The following is a 27,515-nucleotide window of genomic DNA, read 5'->3' on the forward strand; positions in this document are numbered from 1 at the left end:
TGGACCAGTTTGTTATGCATTCTGTTGATGATGTGCAAACCAGAATAAAACCCAGCTCTCATTCCCATAGTTGTGCTGACTCTACTGTACCAACAGAGGCAAAAAGCAGTAAACTTTTATTTTGTCACAAGACAGCAGGGCTTGCCAAGGCATACACACAAGGAGTGGCTCTAGGGTGTAAGAAGCTGCCATTTTACACAGTCACTTTTCTGAATAAAACCATACTATTGTGTAAACAAAAAACCTGGTTTGTATTGTCTCACCCTAAAGACACACACACAGCGTAAACTACTGTTCTATCTACCTATCTCAGCAGGAGAAAGGGATGAGTTCATGCAGCTGTTGCTCCAGGGAATCAAAGTGTTTCATAAATGATGCTTTTTCCACTAGGGAATAAAGGGAGACTTTCTCCCCTGTGCTATAGCCGATTTATGATGTTGCAACAGCATTTCAACTAATAAAGATTTCACATTAAAAACCTCTTCTCCATACACAATTTTCTTTGCTTTCTCAACCCTGAATCCTATCAGACAGCCCTTTCTGCTTACTTAGAACTTGTACAGTGCTTTCACTATCAAATCATTGTACCAACATTAACTAATTCACTCATCAATCCTCACAGCATCCCTGAGAGCTAGGAAGAGAAACTTTATTAACCCCATTTTATGTGGCACGGAAAAATAGAGGTGCAGAGTTTCAGCTGGTGCAAACTGGCATAGCTTCTTTGACATCAGTGGAGCTATGCCACTTCACACCAAATGAAAGTCTGGGCCAGCGGCTGAGACTTATCCAAGATCGTACAGCATATTGATAGGAGAGCTACGATTACTATTGAGGAGCTCCTGCTTCCCCATCCCACACTACTGCTAATATTACTGGAAGTCATATGAAATATTAGGTCCTGCTTTCATCAGCAATTTTTGGGCCCAATCCTGTAGTCTTCATACCCCTGAAACTCCAGGTGACATCAAAAGGATTTTTAGGTGTGCAAGGGAGAATCAGGCCACTTATGAAAAGAATGTCATCACTATCTTGAGATGTGATATGAGCAAGAGAGTAATATTAAAAACTTGAGGAGTAGGTAGGGGTTCAATCTTACCCATTTTTCATCAGGTATATCTCCCTGTTTTTACATGCTACTAGGTATTATGGTGATAGGAGCTATAGAAATTTTATACATTATATACATAAGATACATAGACAGAATGATTAGACAGCTAGATTAGACAGCTAAATAAGAAGACATCACTGAGTTCTTCAAACACTGCAGCTGCATCATACACATTTCTATAGCTTTTAATACTGCTAAATATTTTGTAATATACCAGAGTGAAACAAAGGAGAAGTCTCATTGTACAGAAAAAAACAATACCCTTTTATTTGTAAAGCTCCGATGAAAGAACAACTTTCCAAATGACATCCCATTTAAAAAACATTGTAAACCAACCTAACTATGGGTCAGTCACACTATACAGATTGCATCCTAAATCTTAAAGATGCTTCAATATCTTATGGAGTATTTACATATGTATCAGTTAGGTAGTAAAGTTTCATTGCAATTTGTATCTTTCCAGCACATACTTATTCAATGGCAAAACACTGGGGATGCGTTTGCTTTTCTGCACAAAACTTATGAGTAAATGGATAAGGGTGTTTTTCCTGAGAGAAGGTTTGTTCTTGAAAACTGTGTTTTAACAACTGGAAATACAGAAAGTGGGATGTTTTTGCTGCAATAAAAAAAAAGCATAAGGATGCCTAGTTAACTTTTTTCTTTTAAATTATTTACGTACCATTAAGTTAAAATGTTTACATTCATTCATTCATATAAAAACTGTTGTTAAATCTTATGCAAATGATTTAACACTGATTGCTGCAACGCAAATTGCACTTCTTTTTTTAAAAAAAATTATTTTATATATGGAAGAAAAATATCTGATTGCTACCCTGTTTACAAATTCTGACTGACTATATAGAGTTCAGTCACAAAATATTAACTTTCATAAACCTCAGTCACAGTGTACATTAAAAGTTATAATGCAGTCTTACAAAGTGAGTAAATATTTTAAAATAAAAGATCTCATTAACGGACTCGACCTTGAGAGACTTGTACCAAACATTGTGATTTCCTCCATGGGTGTACTTGAACTCTGATGCAGGAAAATGACAGAGTAATGCAGGCATACTGGATACGGACAGTGCTAACAAGAGAACTGACCTGTGAGAGGGCATCAAAGGTTTAGTTCAAGATGTGTGCATTGGCACAAGCAATACGCACATTAGCGGTTTCTTAAATTTATCTCACTATCCCTTATCATCAAAGGCTTCCCTTATCTCCCCCCCAAAAGATGACTACACCAATCAAATTCTTTGGAGAAGTGAGAGAGTGAAAACAAACATACAATCAAAAAGGCAGCGTTGCTGGATTTCTTGAAGATGTATTTCTGGAACCTAACAAAAGCTCTAGGGTGCTCTTTTTGGCTGTATTCATTTTACCCTGGGAGAGATTCACTTTCCCTTGTTTTTCTTGCATAGATGAGGAGCTGGATGCTAAGGCAGAACCTCTTTGGAAAAAACACCTCTATCATTAAGGCACAAAAACAACATCAGAGGAATGTTCTAGCCAGCACTCTCCCTGCTGCTCAGACTTCCTGATAAAACAGAACAAAACAAAAACAAGTGTGGATGTCTAAAGGCTGCAGCCCAGTGCAGGTATCCAGATTCATCTTCACTGAATCATGCTAAAGCTAGGGCACACCAGGAATCCTGTCTCACCGATGCTGTAACTTCAGCTGTGGAGGTCAGACTGACTCCTGTATACAGCCCTTCTTGACCTGAATACTTGAGTGTGCTGCCTTCAGGGCTGGTGCTCTCTCCTTGGCCAGACATCACTGAAGAACCTGCCTGGAGAACAGGAAAAAAACCATAAGTGTGCTTTAACTCAGTCCTATCAATTAAACAAATCAGGAGAGCTGAAAAGAATTTGCCTTTGTGAAAAATGGAGCCAGAGCTCCATGAAAGCTATTAGAAGTAAGTGTTCTATGTTTAATGCTTCTAAAGCCAAGAATTCTGCAGAAATGTTATTGTCCACTGGGTGCACCAGACTCCAAACAGAGCTGATTTGCTTGGGCTTTGTATGAAGGATCAGGATTTGACCCCATTCTGCTGCTCTTGTACCTCAAAACCTCTGATTGAAAAAAAAAACCCATCAGGACAGCCAGCGCATTCTCCCCAGTATATAATGGACTCTTCTGTTGGCATCATCCCACCTCAAGAGCTATCAGTATTTGGGAAATATTACATGATTATCTTTCAAAAGATGGAAATAATCTACCAGAAAAAGGGAGAGCTGGACAAGCCGAAAGAAATGGAAATTAGCATGATTAGATTGTAATGTGCTAGTGTGTGGGTGTGTGTGTACTAATGCACCCTACTGGATGGAATCACGGGTCAAGATTTTCAAAAATGGCTACTGATTTCGGGTGCCTACATTTTTGGATGCCTAGTTGGAGACAACTTAAGTGGCCTGACTTTCACAAAGTGGGTATTCAGAACTTTCTGAAAATTAGACTTATTTTAGATGCCTCAAAAAGTGGGCACCCAAAAATAGAGGTAGCCAAAATAATTAGTCACTTCTCACAGTCTTGGCCAGAACCACTCAAATGTATGACATTATCCCCATACTGCTGACAGCTAACAAAGATTCACGTTTATCTCAAGTGGCAGAGGCCTATGCTTTCGAACCAAGACGGTCTTAGCTCCATCCTTGCTGTCACCACAAAGTTTGGATTGGTTATGGTGAGCTTGAACCACAAAGTTCTCAGTGGGCATGGATTTGTTACAACCCTCCCATCCACTGCAACCTACAAAGATCTAAATCAGTGAGACAAACCACAGGGAAGGTTTGGTGGATGTGACTCTGAAATCTAATTATAGTCAGTCCATTTATTTTAACAGAGAAGCTGAGAGTTGCAAAGATAAAAACAATCCACTTTTTCCATGTGACCTAGGAGATCTGCTGAAAAGGAAAACTTTAGTGCCAGATAGAGAAAGAGGCAACATTTCACCTAATAAAGGAAATGTTTAAGAGCTGACTTCATGAGAAATTAACTCTTGGATAAATTGACTTTAAAATCTTAATTTGCTTGTAAATGGATACTTGTTGGACCAAATTCCTATAAAAGGGAATAGCTGACAGTGTGACTGCGGAAATAGCCTGCCTATTATTTAAGTGGAAAGTACACATATTTAATCCAATCATTTCACACAAAAGGAAAACCTCCCTCAGGCCCATCTCTCAGATCTTCACCTGGAGCGGCGCCAAACTAGCAGTTCTCATATATAAAAAGCAGAGAGACTCGCCTAAATGTTTATGGAAATTTCCACTTTTGTTCAAGGGCGGCTTCCCACAATGCTTTGTGAGTCTTCATGGTGAAAGGTGGCAATATCCACCAGTAGAGACAAATTTGTCCCAGGTTAAATTTCTTTTTCCATTGAAAGAGGTATTTGTGGTCAGCTGATATTTTCTGCCTATGGTAAACTGGGGTCCAGTTTCCCCCTCAGCAGAGCTCTTGAAAGTTAGTGAGGGTCCATCGGTGTAACCTGAAGAAGAATTGTCTCTGGAAGTACTTCAGAAAGTATCCATGTTAATAAAAAATAATTCAGAAGATCTGACTTTGACCACCAACCAGTTATATAGGTAACACAAGAAAGTATGCTTATTTCTCCTGCTATCTTTATGTTTTATTTATTAGATATTATACTGCTATTCAGTAAAACAAAATTATATTACTGTTATAAATATTTATAGGGTGATATAAATGTTATCTGATCAAAAACAGTGCACTTTATGATGCAGATTTATTGCTACTCCTGAAATTAAGTCCATTCTTAAAAGGTCCATTTACCCTAACATCATTCAAACGTTTCACAATGTTTTATTTACATCAGAATCCTGTGCCCCTCTGAAAAGACATTTTATGGATAATTTGCAGAGTGGATCAGAAACCAGAAATTCTGTTCAGTGGAAAATTCCAACATTTCAAAATCAAAACAAAAAACTCCAAATTTTGAAATTTTCTGTGAACCAAAAGTTTTTTTAAAAAAGTTATTTTGATTAAATCAAAATGTTTCATTTTCTTAAAAAATTGTAATATATGATCATTTTTGAAGCAAAACATCATTTCAAACCAATAAAGCTTCCATTTCAGATGTCAAAATAAAATGTTTGGACATTATCAACATGCTTCCTTACAATTCTTTTTCTAACCAAAATGTCATTGAAATTGACACATTCCCATGAAAAGTTTCAACCTCAGAGAAATGCCATTTTCCGATGGAAAAAATGTTTTGTATGAAAATTTTCCGTCAGCTCTAATAATTTGTTTGAATGCTGCACTGCCTTTTCACAGAATAATAATACCATATTGCAAATCCCACTGATTTCAATAGGAGTTTTGGGTGTGCAAGGAATGAATGATAGCAACCATGGCTGTTGCTATCCTTACTTCAGTTGTTGTTGCAGAGTTGAGGTAGCCATGTTGCTCCCAGGATACTAGAGAGACAAGGTGGCTGAGGGAATAGCCTTTTATTGGATCAGCATCTGGTGGTGAGAGAGACAAGCTTTTGAGCTTACACAGCACTTACCTGAAGAAAAGCTCCATGTAAGCTTGTCTCTCTCACCAACAGAAGTTGGTCCAATAAAAGATATTACCTCAACCACCTTGTCATTCTTACTTCAAGTCTCTTGTGGTAGCAGATAGCTTATGTTATTGGTTATGGGATATAACCAATTTGACTGCACCCAGTCAAAATGCGCATTGTAATCTTTGGGAGTTTTGCTTAAGTAAAAAACTGAGTAAGTCTGGCAAGAGCTGGATCACAGAGCCTTTCCCCTGTAGGTTGGTGATTCAAATCCAGTTCTGTCATTAGTAATCAAAGTTTACTAACTGATGTCTGGTCAGTGGCCCATCTGAAAAGAGTTTGATGCTTTCATTCCAATTTGAAGTGAACATCACAAAAAGCAACCAGTCTAATTGGCCTCTTTATTGGTAATCTCAGCAGAATGTTAAATGGCCTGGAGACTTAGTTAGCGCAGGGTGGAAGCCCACTGCCCTGATAAATAAAGACAAATAAGTTCAATATATAAAATTTAAAAGAAAGATAATGTTGTTCTTTGGTGGTGTGCTGTCTGATCCATGGGTGTCTCCTCTCCTTCCCCAAGACTTTCTTTGTATTTGTCCTGCTTTAATGGTCTTGGAGCAGCCTACATTTTGGGAAGAGGCTTTTATATCTATAATATATAACATAGGTTCCTCTTTAACCAGAAAGATATTTTTAAAAATACATTGACCTCCCTGGGAGGAAAGAGTTTAAACAACAGAAAAACAATATTTTCAAATTTGAACAAGTTTTGCAAAGACTGTGTACACTAGAAATTAGTATGAAAGGTTCCCATTCACCTATCCCTGCTGCTATTATTCCTTCGGGTAAACAGCTCACCTGCTTTTTCCTTGTCTGGAAAAAGTAATTCACTCTTTCCCTGATTTAATTCTACAAGGGTGGAGCAGAGAGATCTGTTTTGTGTTCCCATTTGTGGCTTATCTGTTAACGCTCCCTCAGATACCGGAGGCACTTCCGGCTTGAAGGCTGCATATCAGTGCTTGACCCAGACTGGTTCCAGCTCCTAAAATGAGCCAGCATGAAGTGGGGGAGGAGAAAAGGTGTGGGAGGGAGGGGGATGGGCAGGGCAGCTTAGTTTAGAAACCACTCCTAGTTAATGGAATGACAAATTCAATTTGGGGAGTTCCTAAAGTGAGACATGGAAAATAATCTTTAAGTGGTGAAATGCCCATGGCTGAATCATTAGGTTACGCAGGTCTGCTCATGATTAAACATCTCTGCTATAAGTCCCCGAACTTCTACAGAAAAAGGAAATGTATTGTTGTGGATTATTTGAACCCATTTCTATGCTGGGGGTGAGCATGATGAGTTTATCAGGGGGATGAGAGTGCCTTGGGGAGGGGGTGGGGAGTAGGAGAAGGCTGGTCCCCAGACTCCAGCATCTTCCTGTGGGTTGGGCTGTGGGCAGAGCCTGCTGCCCTATCCTCCAGGGCATCCTGGGCGGCCCCAGTTCTGACACTGTGCACAGCACAGCTGTGAGTGTGGGGGAGGGGGACCGGCAAGGGGAGGGCTCTGCTGGGGAAGCAGGAGTCAGGGCATGACGGATACGGGGTCTCTGCTGGGGGGTGACAGACCAGCCAGGGGAAGCTGCTCTGGGGGGAGCAGGGCCTGGGTAGGGAGGTGGTAGCTCTGCCGGGTGATGGGAGACCAGGGAGTTCTGCTGCTGTCAGGGAGAGTGTGGTTAGGTAGGGGTGGTGCCTGAGGTTGGATCTGCTGCCCACTGAACTAGAATCCCCTCATACTCAGTGGCTCTGGTCTCCCCCACACCCTATGGGGCTAAGAAGCTACCCCTAGGCTAAGTAGCCCTTGCCCAAAACTGACCCTAGGGGATCCATGCTTTCCCCACAAGGCCCTCCCCTTGGCCCTAGCAGCTGATCCCCCTCCGCAGGGGAGGCACCCTGGAGCTCACTAGTCACATTGGGATTTCCCCCTCTCCCCCACCTCCTGGGCGTCTCTGACCTCAGCACTATCCAAGTCCCCCTCTTTGGGCCTTTCCCCTGTAGTTTTTCCCCTGTACAGAGGTGAGTGTGCATGGGGCTGAATCTCCAAAGATCGATGCAGCAAAAAAATTAGGGGAACCTTTGCCACAGACCAAGGAGGCAGGAGGCCTGGGGTCAAATCCCTGCTTCACATCAGGCAGGGATCTGAAACCGGGTCTTCTACATCCTGACCATGTGCTCTAACCACGGGAGGAAGAGCTGACCTGGCTTAGGTGTTTGACTCGAGGAGAGGATCCAAAGTGTGACTCCTAAGCTGCTCGGAGAGGTGGTGCTTAGGTGACTCCCTCTCCTGGGCTTTTCCTACTGGCTAGCTTAGACAGCTCCCTGCCCAAAGAGCTGGCTTTTTTGAATCCCCTTTTCAGGCACCTAACTCTCCCCATGTCTTGTATAGGAAGCCTGGGCACCTAATTCAGGGTAGAGAATTCCACTTGGCAGCAGGACACCTAAACGTTGGGTACTGCAACGCTCAGCCTAAGTTAGTTACCCATTTGAATTCCACCCCATGTGTAGGTCTTTGGGGACAAATTCAGATCAGCCATGGCACAGAGAGAGAGTGTGAGACTCTGTCCAAGAGGCAGAAACTGAATAGAGTCAGGCTGGAAGAGTTGGAGAAGGAAGATCAAGGAATTTGAAGTGTCAGGGTGGGATCCCAAAGTTGTAGTGAAGCCTCTGCCTAACTGGCATTGCGCTTATAGTTCTCCCCAACAATATAAGACACAGACAGACACCACTACATATATTTTTTACCCTAAAGCCTAAACATCTGCTGCCAGTTTTATCTTGTGAGAAGCAGCCTTGCCGACTAAGAGAGGCAGAATTCCTTCCCTGCTCCCACTTGTTCCAGGGGGAAGTAACCAACTATTAATACTGGCCCTGAAACCAGTAGCAGATTACTTTAACCCCATGCACAGACTCAGCTGGGAAGGCCAGAATATCAGGGGACAGAGTCAAGCTTACACCCACTCCCTGCATCTATCAATCCACTTCCTACCAATCTGCATTGTGGTGATGGAGAGAATACTAGAGATGCAGCCTATTATCTCCCCGCCCCCATGATGGCAATGGAGTTGCAAAGAGGCTGTGGAGGAGATTTGGGGAGGGGGAGCAGGGATTAACCAAGAGCCATGAGCTGCCCTTTAGTTAATACTTTTGCAGGGCTTTAAAGATCTAAAGTGCTATATCAATTCTAGGAGTTACTGTTTTATGGGCTAGATCTACAGTAAGCCAGTCTCTACCAATAAATGATGTGCATCCTGTTGTGTTGCCCTGGCTTGGCTCAGCTTCAGTGATAACCTTTATTTATTCAAAGCACGCTTACAAAAGTTCTTTGTTACACAAAACCTGATTTGGTAAACATTGAGGCTTCCCTTCATTTTCCAATTTCAGTGTCTCTCCTGTGAGCCTGCCTATCCATAGCACGTTCTCTGAATATTATTCTTCTGAATACTATTGTTTCCTTTTCTGCTGTAATCTTGTCTTAATAATGATTGACTTAAAAATAAGTATGAATATAACAAAAATGGAATTCTGTTGATTCAGTGGCATTGCCACTATGTAGAATTATATTTTTAATGCTGGTGTAATTACTCCTTTTGCTCATACTAGAAATGTGTAAGTTTACATTTACTCTAATCTCTCCTTTATATTATACCAGAATAAATCTATGGTTAATATGTCATTAATTTCCAAAAGAGAGCCAATATTCCAGCCTGGCAAGACTGCTGTCCATGCTATTGTCACTCTAAGGACCCAATCCTGAAGTCCTTCTAAAAGCAAAATTCCAAGTGAAATCAATGGGAGTTTTTCCTCCACAAGTACTGCAGGACGAGGCCCGACATTAGACTATCACAATATTTATTTGTATAGCCCTTCTGAGAAAAATGTTGTGTTCATTTCCACTCGTTAATAAACAAAAACAAACAAACAAAAGTGTTCTTAAGATTTTAAATTACACGGCATTGACTCCATTTTTTTGCTGCACAGACTCACAAAATTGCACTGTTATGCATTAATGGACACATATATCTACATACACCTACATAAAAACACACCCACTCGGTTACCAAATAAATAGGAATGAGCTCTTCAGTTCCAGGATATTGCTTGGGCTGTATGAGTGTAAGTGAGGGCAATAACTGGCCTGCTATGCTTAAAATTTATCATAACCAGGACAACATAGACAAAGGACCCAGTCAGTTTCTGACCACCCATGATGCGGGCTGAACTTCAAAAGAGTGGAAGTGCTATCCAGGAGCATAAGCTGCAACAAAATGTAGAGCACCCTCATGGGCCGCGTGAAAGCAAGCCCAGGTGCTCCTCATGGACACTGGACGCACAAAGTACTGGCATGCTGCAGAACGGGTGATCATATCTATTCCACAGGGAGCATAAGTAGGCAGAAGAGGCTCCCCTGTGTGGTCTCTACTGGCCCAAAATAAAAAAACAGATGTAAAGGACAGCACTTCTAGACACGATCCAGGCTGCTTTACAAGGCATTTGTGGTACCCATTGGTTCCCACTGGCACATCAAGATTCCTGTTCATTGCACAGACGGCAGAAGGAGAAGTGGGGCCCTGGCTACTGTGCTCTGATGTGGATTTACATCATCCAGACAACTTGCTATATGAGTGTGCCATATTTTATGCCCAAGACACAATGGCCTTAGCAATCCCAATGCCAGGTGCTGTAGTGGCTCCTCTTGCCACAGAGTTCAGGGCCTCTTTCAGCTCTTACATGGCAAGCCCAATGCTTTACTGAAGGAAGAATTCCCTCATTGTTGCTGTATCCTCACTGACATCAGCTCTGGCTCATGGAGATTCCATCTATTGCCATAAAGAGCAGATTTTGTAACAGTCTTTACAATGTGTTTTGTCCTAATGGGGTAATGGAATACTGCAACCATGCCCACTGCAGCCTCTGCATATCTACAAAGGATGTGGACTGGGGCATATGCATTTTATATTAGTTTATTTCAGCATATTGTTGTGTGCAGTTTTCTCCTCTGTGCACTTAAGGGGGGGCATCAGTGGGATGATGTGTCTCAAGATATAGAGGCAGTATGTTTTGAAAGTTTCAAATATTCTTTTATAAGGATATAAAACTTCATATAGCCTGTAAATGGTGCTGTTCCATGTTAACAATGGAGAAAACTCAGTACTTGTACACCTCAGAAAGACAGAAATGGGCCCAAACTAAAATCCCTAGATCCAGATGTGAATTTTGCAAAGAATCCCCATCTTTATAATGGGTCATCCCAAAAGCTCAGATGCAAACACTTCCAAACAGTGGGATGGTCTAAGTCTGGAGCTGGATCCAAATATTATAATTCATGCCCATTGCTATTAATCAATCATATATTTTAATTTTTTTTAACTTCTTCAACTAGGGGCATAAAATCAACATTTAAGCCATCGTCTTTTCTCAAGGCTGGCAGCCAGTAAAATTCCCTGTATGAAATGTGCAGTTTCAAAGCTGCTCAGTTGAGTAACTGCCTTTCAGAGGATAAGTACCTTCTCCCCCTACCCGCCTCCCCCATTATTTTACTTTTAAAGGAAATGGAAAAGGTAGGGCTGAAAATGAATCTTGCTGAAACAAATTCTGCTGAATTTCATTTCCATTAGATTTCCACATTGCTAGGAACTCTTTTGGCAGCCTTGCAAAAGCATAACAAATTACATTTGTACCAGCAAAGGAATTCATTTTCTCTAAATGATTCATTTAGCAATAACATTTCTATGAATTTCAGGCAATAGTTTCTAAAACTTCATATATTTTTCCCTAACGTATTTTGGTTCTTTTTTGTCAATTTAGCATTTTTCTACTCCTCAAAGAATAAGAAGTAGGGCAGTGAAAAACTTGTCAATACAGTGAGCTACATGGAATGAGTTTGTTAGAATATATAGTTCATTATAATTCCTAATGAACTAGTGTCCACATTACAAAAACACCAAAAGCACAGTTGGCCCTAAATGACAACATTTTTGCTAGAAAAGCCGAGGACTAAATAGGCATGGAGTCATCCCTATGAGCAGTTCTTCCAGCTTATACTGCTAATGTCTGGGCTGTACCTGTTCTAATAATAAATAGAGAATGGCCATCAATCCATCAGCTCTAAATTCTCATGAAAAAAATATCTGAATGGGTGGAGAGGGAGAAAGAGGTTTGGCGTTAATATAATATTTTTTTACATGTGACCAAATTTAGGTTCCATTGCTCTGAGATGCTGAATGCCCTTAATTCCCATTGCCTTCAACAGGTCCTGAGCATGCTCACCAACTCCCGTGATTCAGACACAGAGACTGAGCTTACTTCCACTAAAGTCAATGGTGAAGCGCCCCATAACTTCAACGGCAGCAGGATCAAGCCTTAAAGACCATGACCTTCTGCTTGCATCTTCTTGCCTCTCCTGTTCCTTTCACATGTTAATTATTGACTGCCTAAAGCAAACAAGGTTGTAAGATCAAGTGCGTGGACATGGGTATATATAGTACATGCCATTATTCTAACAACTTCACAGATTCAATTCTTATAATGTGCATTCATGGTTCAAAATGGACAAGTGGGAGATTACTTGCCGTTATTACTGGTTTAGGTCTCATCCAATGCCACTGAAGTTAGTGGTGAATTTAGATCTAAGTGGATTTTCTTATCAAATGTTTGGGAGAGGGGAGGGCACAGAGGGAGCCTGAAACCCAATCATTTTCCATTTTAGACCCATGTTTTAGTTTCAAATTTGCCTTCCTTTAATGTATTTTATTTATTGTTTGAACTCTCTGAATTCTTTTGTGTCACATACAGCCTTTTAATATTATCGCTTGCTGGCATCAGATACAAAAGTCCAGCATTTCTGAGCAGGATTGTTGTAAATAAGTCCACAAACAACAAAACTTGTTTCTGTTTTGTTTTGTTTACGGTGAAGCTGCATATTTCAGGAAAGAAACCACGGAAAGGAATTTGGATCGTGAAACATACCAAAAAAGAGTTATGATAAACAAGTTTCTTTTTAGTAATAAAGGAACAGTGAAAGCCATGCTAAGGGTATCTTTTAAAGTAAATGATATAGTAAATGAAGAATACAGAAGACTGCAACGGTGTGTGTGTGTGGGGGGGAGTGTAGATAAATAAAAGAGGTTATAAATTAAACTACTTTTCAACTTTAACTATAGTACGTATTATCCCAAATGCTGATCTGAAGGGTGGTAAGAAGGTGTGGTGTGTAGATGAAAATAAGAGTTTGAAATAAACAAGATATTGTTCTCCTGGGCTCAGTCCTGTGAAGTACTGAACAGCCTCCATTCCCAGTGGGAATCTTTCCATTGATTTCCATGGGCTTTGGATCAGGCCCTAAGTGCACATCTCAGTTCATCTTGCCTGTACACAGACCTCAGGACTGAGTTTTGTTGCTTTTAGTGGGAGTTTAAATTATGCTTGGGGGAGGGAGTTGTGTGTGTGTAATGCATGCACACATTTTTAAATAACTTTTGGAAAAGATGAGACGGGTGGTGCTTTGAATTATACATGCACGTTGGCTAGCATTCAAGGAATTTATGTTATGTGCACTAATGTTATTGATGTTGTCACGATGCCGTGCATTGCTATTATGTCTAAAAAAAACAGTTTTAAGATAAAACACATTTAAACTCTTCAAAACAAAATGTTTTTGTTTAAGCTTTGGTTGATTTAATCATAAAATTTATATAGATCTTAATTAAGAGGTCTGTAAAGTACTTCAGCTTGTCGTTTTGTTTACATTTATATGTAATTTCCTCAGAAAATCTTGCTTCTGTATCAGCTAACAAAACTGAAAAGTTTGTTTAGATTATTGTACTGCTAGATAAGATAAAAGCTGAGATAACATATTGTACAGTGATCAGCTTGCTTACAAATAAAGACACTATTTTATCACTTACCCCCGAGGCTGTAGTTTGTGTGCTAGGGGAAGCATTTTTGCTACAATCATCTGAGTTAGTAGAAGACGTGGATGTTGGAGTCATAGGAACTGCATTATTATTGTTACCTGCAACAGCAGTAACTGTGATTAGAAACAAATATTTTCCAGAATGACAACATCCTTACATCCAAATATCCTATCTTATAATATTTACCAGAACATGTCTTTGACTTATTTATGTTCTTTGGTTTTCGCTTTCTAGTTTGAATTCCTTCTTTTTTCATGGCAAGAGGCCGAGGAACCTGGGGGGGGGGGAAGTGGGGAGAATTAACACAGATCATAAAGTTTTTCATGTACGGCACTCAGCAGAAACCAAATTTTAACATAAGATCAAATGGTACTTCCAACTAAATCAATTGAAATCAACACTTTAAAGCATTTTTGTGATTATGTATACTTTCCAAAAAATACCTAATTTTTCCACTGTTCTAGCAGTGATTCCAAAAAGCCTGAAGTTTTTACTTAGGCAAAACTCTCATTTACTTCAGCCAGAGATTTTCCTAAGTAAGGACAATAGGACAGGATCCTAAGGATTTAGAGGCTGATCCTGGAAAACAGATACACATGAAGGGCCCAATCCTGTTCCTACTGACTCCAGTTGTGCATGAACAGGCCTTGACCTAAGTGCTTGTAGGATGGGTCTTTAAAATGTAATATATATTCTTTTTAAGTATTTATCCATGTGAACTAATGCATCATATACAAGCTTATCTTTATACCAAGAAAATGTGTAAATAGCTGCTTTGGAGTCTGGGTCATTAAAGGCACAAATAACATACCTTTTAAAAAGAAAATATGTATTTAAAATTAATATCACTTACCCAATTAAAAATAGCTTTGGAAAATATAATCAATTAATGTATGTGATCTGAGTATGTTTTATAACCATCATTTAATTTCTTTTTTTTAAATGCTGGACAAAGTATTGATAAATTCTAAGATCCCAATCCTTCAAACACTTATACATGTGCATAACTTTAGTCACAAGATTTCCCAGAGTCTAGAGCTAAATGGATTCCATTATATTCACAGTACAGTTATTTTCTTACACCATTATGTTTCTACATTTGCTGAAAAGGTATAACCAACAATTTACTAACAAATACCATTCTGAATCATTTTTTTCTTATTCTTCAATTTAACATACATTTACAGAATCTTTAAGATAGCTTCATTTAGGCTCTGATCCTGCAACATTAAAGTCGAAGGGAGCTTTGCTATTGACTTCAATGAGCATAGACTCAAGCCCGTGGAGCCTGCCCCTGTTAGTGCTCAGCACACTGAAGTCAATGGATGTTCCATACGAGGATTGGGTCCTTACGAAATAGAAATCAAATGTGGACTGAAATAGCTGCCTACCCCGTGAAGTTTCATATAAAGGCCACAGGCGTTGCACACTGGCTCGCCCTCTGCATTCCTACGCCACAGGGTTGTGGTTGTGGTGTGACAGTTGGCACAAGACAAACCAAGCCGTCTCGATGAAGGCTAGGGGACAAGCACAAGTAAACAAAAACATAAGCAAACAAATATAAACAAGTGTACTTTGCCACTTAACAGCTGGAGAGAGGAATAGACTGGTAACTGGTTTACCAAAGCTGTGTGTAATACAAACTCAGTATGACAACATTTAGCTTCTGTAAGCTGCTTCACAACCTAATCTAATTAAGCTCTCCACCCACCCCAAAGTGTGTGTATTATTATCCTCATTTTATAAACAAGAAAACTTATGCAAAGAGGTAATGTGATTTTCCCAATTCTGGAGATGCAAAATTAGAACACAGGAGTTTCTGATCACCAGTTGTGTGTCCAGACCATGGGATCTCATCACTTTCTCTGATAGGTTGGATATGAAAGGCAGCTGCAAAGTTTTTCAACAGATTTCCATCAAAATGAAAACGGGGCAGTGCACAGTGGAGCACTCTCCGTTTTCACAATGTGCTACTGTAAAGTAATGGTTTTGACGCAGCACTTTTTTGTGTTGCCTTAAATTGCCTATTTTTTAAGCATTGCCTTAAATTGGTTTGAGAAAAATCAGCTTCTTTTAATGACCTTCCTACATCAGCAGTGAAAAATGCACATTCCAGTATGGCAGGGATTCTGTTTAAAGCAAAAAGACAGCTCTATTTTCACAAGCTGAACTTCACCTGAAGGGCTGACAGCTGCAAACTTTTGTTTTGACATGGAAAAGGAATATGGAACAGATATCAAAAGGACTTAATATGTACAACAAACAGTGTCATTTTTGTAAAAACATATTTATCACCAAGTGAAAAACAACATACTTCAGGAACATGCTTTACAGAACAGTGCTCTCTCTCTCTGTGTGAATGTTCTAGGAAGTCAGTAAATTGGTGTGTGACAGCAAGGTCCATATTATAAACAAGCCATTTATGACACTCTTCAGTGGAGTTTGGAGCCAAGATGAAGCAACCTTATATCAGAAAATACCATATAACAAAGAGCTTTATGACTGCAGACTATATATCATAAGTGAAGCCAGTCCTCATAAATATGTGAAATGAAGGTGAATGGGTTATAAAAGTTCCTGTAACAAGCGCTCTCTTTCACATTCATCACAAGCAAGGAATTCCAGCTACATCATAAATCTGTTATTTTAAAAAGTATTTCAACGTCAAAAAATCTGGGACTAGCTATGTTTGCAGGCTGAAAAGATTTGCATAGAACAGTCAGTTTCAGTGCACTGCATTCAGCCCACCATGACCATAAAGAAAGAGTTCACAACAAAAACTAACTTCTTGGGCATATGCTCTTTCCATTTGTATCATTTACTGTTGGTTTACTCAAAATATCTGGAGACCTTTGACACCACACCTGCCACACAGAAAGCAAAAAATAATGTTTTCAGAATGATAAGTATTTTTCAGAGCTATAGTTAAGTCTCCTGAATTCTATCCATTTGTGTAACTAAGTAGTGAGCTGTAACTTTACATCACAGTTATAAAGAGAATTATAAATTAAATATAATTGCTTTGACTGGGAACTTTGAATCTAAAAGTCATTACTGGTTGCATACGGAAGATAATCAGCAAGCTGTAGTTTCAGTCGGTACCAATTTAATGCAATACGGAATGTACTGTAACAAATAATTAGTACTGAAACAGAATTTGTCATATTAATTAATAAAAGAAAATGGAAGATACATACTGCTTCCAAATTCTGCTTACCTTCCTAAAGCAAAATAACTGTTGAAATGAAGAGAGTTGTGTGTGTGTGTAACGTGAACAGGATTTGACCCCAGTGTATATGCTGCATTTTCTAAAATTTACATAGTTGGATCTTATTACATTTTTTTTGTTTTTCTTTTTTTTTTTTGTTTGCATGAAAATTGGCATAGGTTTCATTATATTTTATATTGAAAGTTTTCTATAATTTTCTGCATCACTGTTGTAGTAAAATCTAATTTATCTAAAAAACTATTTAACTTTCAAAAAGTTTTGGCACTAAAACAGAAAAAAATCTTGGCTTTCCTGCTGCAGGAGCTTTACCATTGACTTCAGTAATAGTAGGACAAGGGCCAAAACATGCTTATCATCTTCAAACCATTTTTATATATACTTACAGATGTATTAATATACAATCATATATAAATTATAATTTGGTTGTATTTATTTTTCATAGAACACTGTAAAACTTTTGTTTCATTGAGGTGTCAGATTGAAATTGATGCAATTTACTGTGTTCTATGCACATGCACACACACACACAAAAGTGAAAACCAGGAACACCATGGACCAGATACTCAGCTGGGGTATATCTGTTCCATTACCTTAAAGTTAGGAAAGCTATGATCATTTACACCAGCTGAGGATGTGACCCCATGTGCTGCATTTGTTCCTGCTAATTAGCCTTACTTAATGAAATTTGCTAAATAACCAGTTAAGAAATTGAGCAATCAACAGTAATTAACTTTTGGTTTTAATGAATTATTTGGCTTAAGGGCAGGAATTTCACTAGATGAATGTTGACATGATGAAGAAAATGTGGCTTTTAAAAGCTCGTCAGGTGTGTTTTTTTTCCAGTTACAGAAAATGTTGTGGTAGATGGTGATAGAATTGTTGTTTAACAAAGAATGGCATTTCTTTTTATACAATAGAAATATGAAGGAACTGAACAGCTGGGGTGATTGAAGGGGTCTTGAAGTAGATCAGTTTGTCACACTGTTTTGAGACCTTGGGGTCCAAGCCCTGGTTTGGATTATGTCAGCATCACTTATTATAACTATCCCATTAATGGCAATTATGGAAAGGAGAATTTTCCTTTCTTTTCTGTCCTCAACACAGATTTATTAAAACCTGTCTGCAGTTCCCTCTTGTTCCATTGTCTCCTTCCCTCTTCAGTGCCAGTGCTGAATTATAAACTGGGGTTCTGGTCTGTAGTGTTTGTTCCCCCCAGGGTTTCAATGTGCGTTTTTGACAAATTATGGTTCATTTTTAGGTGTAAAACAAAAAAACAAAGGCTTTTATCTTGTTTAAGCAATTGGTTTTCCTTGAAATTATATAAACAAAAATCCCAGAGATCCAGAGAAATGAGCTCTTCACAAACAAGGTAGATCTTTAGGAATTTCTAGCCCCCTGGACAAACAATTTTCAACACTGCGAAAAACTGAAACTTCCAGTATTTTCAGTGTGTATTTTTAAACATCTGCTTTGCTTCTTTGATGGAGGTTTATCAATTTTTAAAAAAACACACAAAGGGTGAACTCTTATTTCCCCAGTTTATGCTCCAACATAATTATGACTGAAAGATGAGCCAGGCACCAACGCTGGACTGAAGCACTAGAAGGACAGCAAGAAGGCTGCATAGGGGGAACCTAGGTTACAGCACAACCTGCTAGGGCTAACACATCTTCTCTAAGGTTAGCCTGCCACTTCACCCATGTTAAAGGGGCTTTTCCACTGAGTTGAACTAATTTTCTGCCGGTCAGGACAGGGTCACCCTGAGCCTAAAAGGTGCTGAGCACCGTGGGCTCCCACTGACTCCAATGAAAGCTGTGGGCACCGAAGACCTGTCGCTGCACAGTTAGGTCAATGGGGGGGGGGGGTCTTGCTATTGAGTTCAGTGGGAACAGGACTGAGCCCTATATTCCTGGCAGGATCAGGGACTGTGTGAGTGGGCAGAGGGAGCTAAAGGGCAAATTGTGGGAGCTAGGACTGCAGGCTCAAGCCCGAGGAACAGGGGTCGGTATTTGAAGGCCTCTGACGTCAGCAGCCGTTCGCACTCAAAAGGTGTGACTCCGGTTTCTGGGGCGGGGGGGGGGGGCTGGAATGTGGAATGGGGCTGGCTCCCAGCCGTCTGTGCCTGGCGCTCACTCACTCACCACTCTCTTCTGGGGTTTGATGAGGGGCCTGCTTAGGCCGTTCATTTTGGTGTACAGCCCGCAGGCGTTGCACAGATAGTTGCCGGTGCCGTCCCTTCTCCACAGAGGGGTCTGAATGGAGCCGCAGTTCACACATTCCCGGCTCTCGGACAGATCTTCCAGCAGGTCTAGGAGGGGGACACAGTCAAAGGAAGGCGAGTTAACAATACAACCATCCCCTGCTGTCAGCCCGGGGGGGAGCGAGCTGAAATCAGCGGGCAGAGATCGCTCGCTCTGCGGGGAGGGCTCGGGGCATTGCGCAACAAGACGGCGGCGGAAAACTTGCCCAGCCCCAGCGGGCTTTGCCCTCCGCTTCCTCCCTTTGACTCATCCTCATCAGAGCCATTTTAAAGTGAAGTCGTGCAAGGCCCGGCTGAACCCAGATCCTCCCCCACGCACCCCCCCACACCCCAAGCTGCGTGGTCATTTGCTCTTCGGAGCCCAGCACACGCTCTGGTCACGGCTCTCAAAATGCGCCTTTGGCAGACGAATTGAAGTGACCCGTTTACCAGCTGTCCCCGGGGGCTCTCTCGCGATCTTAAAGCCCCAGGCCGGGCTGACCCCCCCCCCCCCCCAGCCCTTAGCTCCTCCGGCCACAACGCAGCGCAGACACTACTCTGAATCTCTCACCACCGAGGTCAGCGCTGTTTAAAACACCGCCGGATGATGTTTCTAACCAACATGGCCTTGATACAGATGTTCCTCTCGTGAGAGAGCGCGACAAAAATTCCACACAGTAAACAAAGAATCGTGTTAACCCACGGGGTGGGGTCCCGTCCCCCCCCCACGGCCCGATCCTTCGCACGTTGATCACAAGGAGAATTTTACCGCAGTGAAAACCGCAGGACAGGACTGTTGGGTCAGTTAAAGATGCAATCGTGAACATTTGAAACTGAAAATCACACAGTGCGATATTTACCAATTGTCGTTTAGTCTGGCAGAATTATTCGGATCTCAGGATTTTACCAGCCTTTAGTTTATTGCCTATATTGAACAGAATCTGTTTGCAATCGGAATTGCTCGCGGTGTTCATTTAAATTATTTATGTATTGTATTGTATAGAAAGAAGCAATAAATTAAAAGGCATTTACACTGGGCAGGGATTGGTGTTCAAAACTCTTATGTTCGTTGCCAAAATATCCACCTTTCAACGTCCACTTGGGAGTCTAACTGTAATCATAGTAAATTAGAAGTGAAGTTATTTTTGTCAAATAATTCTCACTCACGACTGAGCAAGAGTTTGATCCTTTTAGATTCTTACTGAAAAAAATGCTTTACAACTTATTAAAACTTCAATATATAAAAAAGTCTTTGCTAACTGGATTTTACTAAATCTGTAGTTGAGACAACGATTAGTGTGTGTGTGGGGGAAACTAAATCTCATTATTAACAAATATACTAAGTGGAAAAATACCTAACATTTTATCACAGGGATCTATTAATTACTGAACAGTTAATAAAGATACACATGTCAGGCAATAAATAAATAAATCCCAACTATAACAACCAAACATTTCCTCCTCTGGAACCCTTTCTTTTATCTGATTAATCTCTCCATATTTTAAAGATAGAGAACAATTTGTATATATTAAAACATTTTAAATTATCTCTGTACAATATATGTGTGTGTGTATACACACACACACACACACACATATATACACACAATTATATACATCAATTATATATTATATATATAGATTTATATAATTGTGTGTATATATATGTGTGTGTGTATATATACACACACACACATATATACACACAGTTATATACACACACACATATATTGTACAGAGTTCATTTAAAATGTTTTACTTCTATATCACTTTCTCAGTTTAAGAAAGGAGGAAGCCATTGTTGCAGAAGTGTAGCTTCATAATTGATTCTCGCCCTTTTAATGCCCTGTTCTACCTGTCTTTGTTCATCATGAGGTTACTCTTTTATGTTTCACATATTAGCTTTGTGTTCCCTAAAGTGAAAAAGAGCTTGTAAATGTCAAATAAGGGTTTGATATAACTGTTTGATTATACTAAACGTACTTCGCCTAGAAAGAAATTGTATTTCCCCCCTCCCTGGTCCCCCTCCCGGCAAATTTTTCTCCTCCCTTCATTTACAAAAATTACAAGTTCAAATGAAATCAGAACATGGCAGAGTCCAGAGACCACAGTTCAAATTACACTGTCAGCTTGTAACTCTTAACACATCACTAAGATTTATTAATCTTTGCACTAAAAGCTGCCATTGAATACAGTAATCAGTAAAATGCTTAAGGCTTCAAGGACACTGGAGTTAAAGTTATTTTTTCCAGTTGTTTACTTTAAAATGTTACCTTCATACCTATGGAAAGAAATTCTATGGAGGTAATATTTCTCTAGCCTTTAGAATAGTTTTTCCTTAATCCATGCTAGATATATTTATAATTATAATAAAAGAATATAGTTGTAATTGTTCAGTAAAAGCTTAGAAACTCTTACAAGTAAAGTTATGAGAATTCTGTCATTGTATTATTTATGAGAATTCTGTTTCCGTTAAATTATGAGAATTCCACGATACTCTTTGCCTTACATTTAAACAAAGAGCTTGATTGCACACACTGCATGTGTTCTGAGCGCTGATCTTTTTATTTGATAAAACGTTTATAATTGGATCCATTTTAAATACGAGAGTCTAACTTGCAGAAACAGAAAACTATTTTTATCATTAGTCAGAAGTGATGTGATGGAATCGGTAGTGGGGTTTAAGTGGTTTTTTTTTTTAACTTTGTGCAAATCTCCCCGAATCCATTATTTTCCTCTCCAACAGAGGAATTTCTCTCCTTTGCGTTCCCTCCCGGGAATAAAAGAGCGTTCATGGAAATATTAGGAGACCTACACAAATCTATAGTCGATATTGTACGTTTTATTTGTGATATCCGTTTATAGTGATTGTATTATACAGCAAGCACCCAGAACATTAAATGTCATAAATATATTACAGGCCCAAGCCAATGGGAATGTTTCCTGAGTTAAAGCTGGGGGCTGGAACTCTAAGAATGGATAGCATAAGAGAACCTCGATTTGTGGAGGACCTCTAATTGGTTTATTTGCTTCTATTTTAATGTTATATCAAGCATATTCTAGATCTTGACATCTTCTTAAATAAACTAATTGATGGGGAAACCATACAAAAGGTTATTTGTGCTTAGATAATATTTCTCACACAAATATATGCAGTGTAGTTGTAGCCGTGTTGGTCCCAGGATATTAGAGAGACAAAGTGGGTGAGGTTATATCTTTTTTGGGCCAGGTCTGTTGGTGAGAGAGACACGCTTTGGAGCTTACCCAGAGTTTATCCTTACCCAGATTTGAAGGACAACCCTGTGTAAGCGGGAAAGCTTGTCTCTCTCACCAACAGAAGAGGTCCAATAAATAAAAGAGATCACCTCACCCACAAACATTATAAACAGATTGCATTCACATGCTACTCGGAATTCAGTCTAAATCTGATTGGGGGAGGAGGGGAGAAGAAAGAGATGTTGAGGTCTGGTGACTGACAGGACACCTGCACTTTGTAGTTCGGATGCGCACACACTTTGATTGTTCCTAGTCTGGATCTTGCCTAGAGTCTCTTATTTCCTTCACAAGAAGACCTTAACCCCGCTTTGAAGACTATCTCCAGCAGCCAATGCCTCCCCACGTCTTGCACATGCCCACACCTTTTTGGTCACAAAACTCATCTTCAGGAAAGTTTATGGGGGAATACCGCTAGAAACATTAAATTATACCCCTTGAAATTAGCTGAGCTCCTTTCCCGGCCGTTTTAAATCAGGAATTAAACATATTACACTTCATGTAATATTATCACCGCTTTTCCAAAGACAAGGTTGTAGGGACCAGGGAGGGATATACTACCGACTTAATCGTTTTAACATTATGTAAACGAAACAAGAATCAAATCAGTTTCTTGAAGAATACATAAGGAAAGCACATCTGGTATTTTCGAAGGAGATCCAGAAACAGATCCAGAGACAGAAATGTGTCCGCTCGCCCTTCCTGGCAGATCTAACCCTTCTTCCTTAACCTCTTTCTGTTTAGGGTTGCCCATTCCTTCCTTCCTCTTCAAACCTATCCATGAGCCTTTTTCCCTCCGCCCTCACTCGTCTATGAGCATTTCCATTCCCATAACCCTCTCCTTAGGCAGATGATATGATTGCTTCCTTGCGGGTTTGATCCACGGTTATCACCGTGTTTTACACTTTAATTTTGAAAGTCCTGACACTCAACGTTCGTGTTGCATGAGAGGAGGGTTTTCTGCTTTGCTTTGCTCTTTCGCTGCTATCTCTAAAAAATTAATCATCTTCATTCTCTGTGTCATGTTAGTAAACACGAGAGTGGGACTTAAAATGCCTAAATCAAATATGTTGCATTGGGAGACTGGAGAAGGATTGTTTATCGAGCGATGAAAAGATTTTTAGGTGGTTCCTTCTGTTGTTTAGAAGGAAAATTGTACTGAATCCATGTGCATAAAATATTTATTAGTAGAGTGACAGGCAAACGCAAGCGCAAAATAATATTCCGACTGAAAGAAGTTGAAGAGATTGCAATAACCAAAAATCATCGCAAAGTAACTCAGTCTTCAACCTTACCGTTAATTTAATGACGCACACAATTTCTTTTGCTAAAAAGACGCTTCCATCAGTACATTCCGCCACTGGGAGCCTGACTGTGCCAGAGGTTTTAAAACAGAAATTCCCATTGATTTTAATTTAAACATTGCTAACACTAACTAGCTTTGGGTTTGCATTTGGAAATCACAAAAATCCTTTGAACGAGTCTCTGTAATGTGCCTGAATCGTTTATTTCGAATAGCAAATGTGATTTACACTGCATTTTTCACTATTTCTTAATCGGATTATGTTAATACGGGGAAGCACGAATATACAATAAAGAGACATCTGGAAGTGACTTACATTAACCAGTTCTTTTCTTTTCTTTCAAAAAAAAAAAAGAAAAGAAAAAAGACCAGGCTTAAAACGCCGATGAAAATACTTCTAAATTGCCATTTAAAAAAAAAATACAAAAAGCAAGGCAGTAACGTTTATTCCAAAAGATACTTTTGTATTACCGCCCCCCCCCCCTCCGCCTGCCATTATCACCAAAGCCACACCATTCAAAAACACCAAAAGAACGGGGGTCTCAAAATACGGCCACTGATCCCTGCCAAACCACTGTCCCTGCACACAACTCAGGAGAGAAAACTTATTCCAAAAGACACCTGAAGCTCCGCGGCCTTTTAGGGATCATCAACTTTCACCCAACTTTATGCATATTCCTTCAAAGACGGCGTTTGTGCTACTAGAACGGCTCCTCCTGGCACCTTTATCCTCCCCTTTACAAAACCCACACGCCCCAGGGTCTTAACCTTTTCTCCAAAGCCACCGACCTCCTCCAGTCCTCTTCCTCAAAGGATACACAAATGGGGACTAATAATTATACTTCAGTGCCATCTGCTTCCCTGTCCCTTCCTCCCCGCTCCACAACCACAGCACCAGCCTTGCAGCAGACAACACAGGCTTGGCCGCAGACAAAAAATGCCGCCCCAGCTCCCCTCCCCTTGCGGGGAAATCCTCGCTCTCGCTCTCGCGGGCTATTTCGTTCCTGTTGTATCCCTCGGGAGCCTGGCCGGCCCTTCGCCCAGACCCAAGGCCGTGGCGGGGCCTGGGCGCTCTTACCTGCGCTGGGAGCCCGCACCGGGATCGGGGTGGCTCGGCTTTGCAGACAGTGCAGCATGGAGTTCTCAAAAGGTCCCGTGGGCCAGGCCGGGGTGAGCTGGGGTCCCACATAGGAGGGGTAGTGGCCGGGGTAAGATCCGTTCAGAGGCCTGCCCAGCGGGCTGTACTGGTCCCTGGCATTGAGGCTGTTGCTGTAGCCCCCCGGCTCTCGGGAGGCCCCGTTGGCCATGGGCGGGCTGGGGGAGTAAGGGAAGCGGCCCGAGGGGTGCGAGCCGCTGCCGTTGCTGTACGAGGGGCTCTCCGAGGCCGGCTGGGGCCACACCGAGTGGCTGCTGCCCGGGTGGCTGGGCTGGGCGGCCCCGCTGCCTTGGAGGTAGGGGAGGCTGGGCAGCATGGAGCCCACGCGGGTGGTGGGCACGTAGACCGGGGAGCTGGCCGTGGAGTGCATGAAGCTGCCGGCAGATCCATCGTAAGGGGCCGGCGGCCCTTGGCTGGCCGAGATCGCCAGGGTCTGGTACATCTCCTCGGGCTGCTCGGCGCCGAAGGGGCTCAGCTTGGAGCCGCGGCTGGACCAGAGCAGCTTGTTGGTCTGGTCTAAATCCGTGAAGAGCAGGATGTCCTCCCAGCTGGGCAGGCTGGGCGCGTGGGGGGCTCCGAAGTGCACGTAGGGGGCGAGCAGGGACCTGCCCTCGGCGGCGGGAGGCGGTCGGCTCCCTTCGGGCTCGTGCTGCGGAGTCTTGGAGGAGCCGCGCTCGCCCGGGGAGCAGCAGGAGGAAGAGGCCGGCGAGGGCGGAGCGGGGCCCGGCTCCCTGGCGGGGAAGGGGCAGGAGGAGTCGCCAGCGTCCGCGTCGCACCGCTTCACCACGCACCAGCCGCCGTCAGTCAGGGCCATCCAGGTCCCCGTCTAGCCTCTGGGGAGGGCGGGTGATGGGGGGGGGCACAAAAGAGAAGAAAAAATCCAGTTAGCAAACAGACCCCAGCGTCGCCCTCTTTGCTGAGACCCGCTGGGGTGGGGGGGGGGGGGGCGAGGGGACCCTCTGATCGCTCCTGTCGCCTGGGCGGCGTTGTCTGGCTCCCGGGCAGAATGAGGATCAGCCAGCGAAGGGCATGAACAGCCCGCAGCCCGCAGCCCCGCGTGCGTCCCGCCCCAGCCCCAGCCCCAGCCCCGCAGCCTCCCGGGCTCAGCTGCCCCCAGCCATAGGTAGAGCAGGGAGCAGGGCACCAGGCTGTGCGTCCCCACCTTATCTTGGGTGGCAGATCGAAAACGAGAGGGGAAGGGGAGAGCCCCGTTTATTGTCGGCTACCCACGCGCCCCTTCCTGGCTTTCCGATGCGTGAGTCAGCTGAACTCCTTCCACGAGGAAAGCAATTAGCAATGGCACGGGGCAGGTTCTCTACAGCTCTTGGGGACCCGGCGCTCGGCGTTCCGTCAATCCGTGGCTTCCCCGCAGTTTTGTTTGTTTCAGACAAAAGGTCGCAAAAGGGACGGGGTGTGCAAAGCCCACCCAGGGGAGGGGATCTGCTAAGGGCGAGGGGCATGTACCTTTCGGAGGAAGCTGGTGCCAGCCTGCGCCACTTACTCCAGGCCTCTGGAGTTGCAAGTCCAAACCCACTATATAGCACACCTTGGAAATGGCACCAATCCACAAACAACAAACTCAAACGGCTGCACGTCAGACAAGCTGGGGCCCCCGGCGGAGATCACACCGCAAGCGTATTAAACCGGCCACACACCACCCCCGTCCCCAGCCCAGCCCAGTGCCAAGTCCTTGGAGGAGAGGGGTAGAAAGCGACCGAGAGAGAGTTTGGAGAAGGGGGAAGTGTCAGCCGCTCAAGCAACAAAAGTGGACGCGCAAGTTTCCTTCTCTGAGCTTCCCAAACCACCTCGGGGCTCTTAAGATAACCACATGAACATCAGTCCCAACGCACAAACCCCCCTTGCAGACAGGCACAAAATACGTCTCTCCCTTTGCAAGATAACTACGAGATAAGGGGCGGGTAGATAAGGCGTCCAGGCAAAGGGATCAGAAGTCTGTCCAGAGCAACTCCTCGTGCACCAGCAGAACCCTCAGCGAGCCCGGATCGTGTTTTAAATCAAGAGGTACAAGAAGAAACAAAATCAGTAAGCAAACCTCTCGTGATTGCTTCGCATTGGCTTCCTTGCTTTGGTCTCAGCAGGCTTTAATCCAGTGAGCGAGGAGAGAGGAGAGCGGCAAACTCGAGTCCAGCGGCTACTGCGAGCGGCTCATGGTATAAAAAGGAGAGAGGAGGCGCCTCTCACAGCCCTGCCGGAAAACTGCAGCCAGCAAGTCCTGATTGGATTCAGTGAGCCCTAAACAAACACGGCGCTCCGGAGGGGTGCCAGTCCCAGCGCTCGTCACAGGACAGACGCACCGCGGCTCCCAGCGCTGGCGTGAGGGGCAGCACAAACACAATGTGATGCGCGCTGAATGCGGGGAGGGGGGGTAGAGATTGGAAACCACTTTTCAGAGACATCGGCGTCAGGCAACTGCTTACAAAAGGGGATCAGTGACTAATCCAAAAGTTGCACCCTGATAGAACGGCATGCTGGGGCACCATCATACCCCTTTGCCCAATGATATTTCCCCCCAAGATTATTCCGTCTAGCTAAGTATCCATCCATCGCTCTCTTCTCTCTGAACAGAAATAGAGAAGGTTTCAGAGGGGCAGCCGTGTTAGTCTGTATCAGCAAAAACAAGGAGGAGTCCTTGTGGCACCTTAGAGACTAACAAATTTATTTGGGCATAAACTCGGGTGGGCTAGAACCCACTTCATC

General features: G+C 42.3%; 1 protein-coding gene across 4 annotated transcripts; it reads right to left on the bottom strand.

The window, feature by feature from the left end:
• Window positions 1–1,280: 1,280 nt before the first annotated feature.
• GATA6 (GATA binding protein 6) lies at window positions 1,281–26,968 on the bottom strand. Of its 4 annotated transcripts, none has more exons than XM_038392062.2 (7): window positions 26,851–26,968; window positions 24,720–25,630; window positions 18,968–19,134; window positions 14,989–15,114; window positions 13,784–13,871; window positions 13,589–13,695; window positions 1,281–2,901 (listed from the first exon to the last, which is right to left on the bottom strand). In XM_038392062.2, the coding sequence occupies exons 2-7, from the start codon at window positions 25,609–25,611 to the stop codon at window positions 2,734–2,736; spliced, it is 1,548 nt and encodes a 515-aa protein (XP_038247990.1). In that variant the 5' UTR covers window positions 25,612–25,630; window positions 26,851–26,968; the 3' UTR covers window positions 1,281–2,733. The 4 variants fall into 4 exon arrangements, with proteins under 4 accessions (XP_038247990.1, XP_038247993.1, XP_038247992.1 ...); XM_038392065.2 differs by having other exon boundaries at window positions 26,262–26,943; XM_038392064.2 differs by lacking the exon at window positions 26,851–26,968 and adding an exon at window positions 26,028–26,195.
• Between the last annotated feature and the right edge of the window lie 547 nt (window positions 26,969–27,515).

This window comes from Dermochelys coriacea, chromosome 2 (assembly GCF_009764565.3).
Source record: "Dermochelys coriacea isolate rDerCor1 chromosome 2, rDerCor1.pri.v4, whole genome shotgun sequence".
In the NCBI taxonomy this organism is placed as follows: domain Eukaryota; kingdom Metazoa; phylum Chordata; order Testudines; family Dermochelyidae; genus Dermochelys; species Dermochelys coriacea.

Excerpts from the sequence above, each read along its gene's own strand:
- GATA6 (XM_038392062.2), bottom strand. The coding sequence starts at position 25,611 with ATGGCCCTGACTGACGGCGGCTGGTGCGTGGTGAAGCGGTGCGACGCG. Across the intron at positions 15,115-18,967 it reads TCAAACCCCAGAAGAGAGTG|CCTTCATCGAGACGGCTTGG; the intron begins GTGAGTGAGTGA and ends CTTGTCCCCTAG. Across the intron at positions 2,902-13,588 it reads CACAAACTACAGCCTCGGGG|GCAGGTTCTTCAGTGATGTC; the intron begins GTAAGTGATAAA and ends CCTGTTCTCCAG.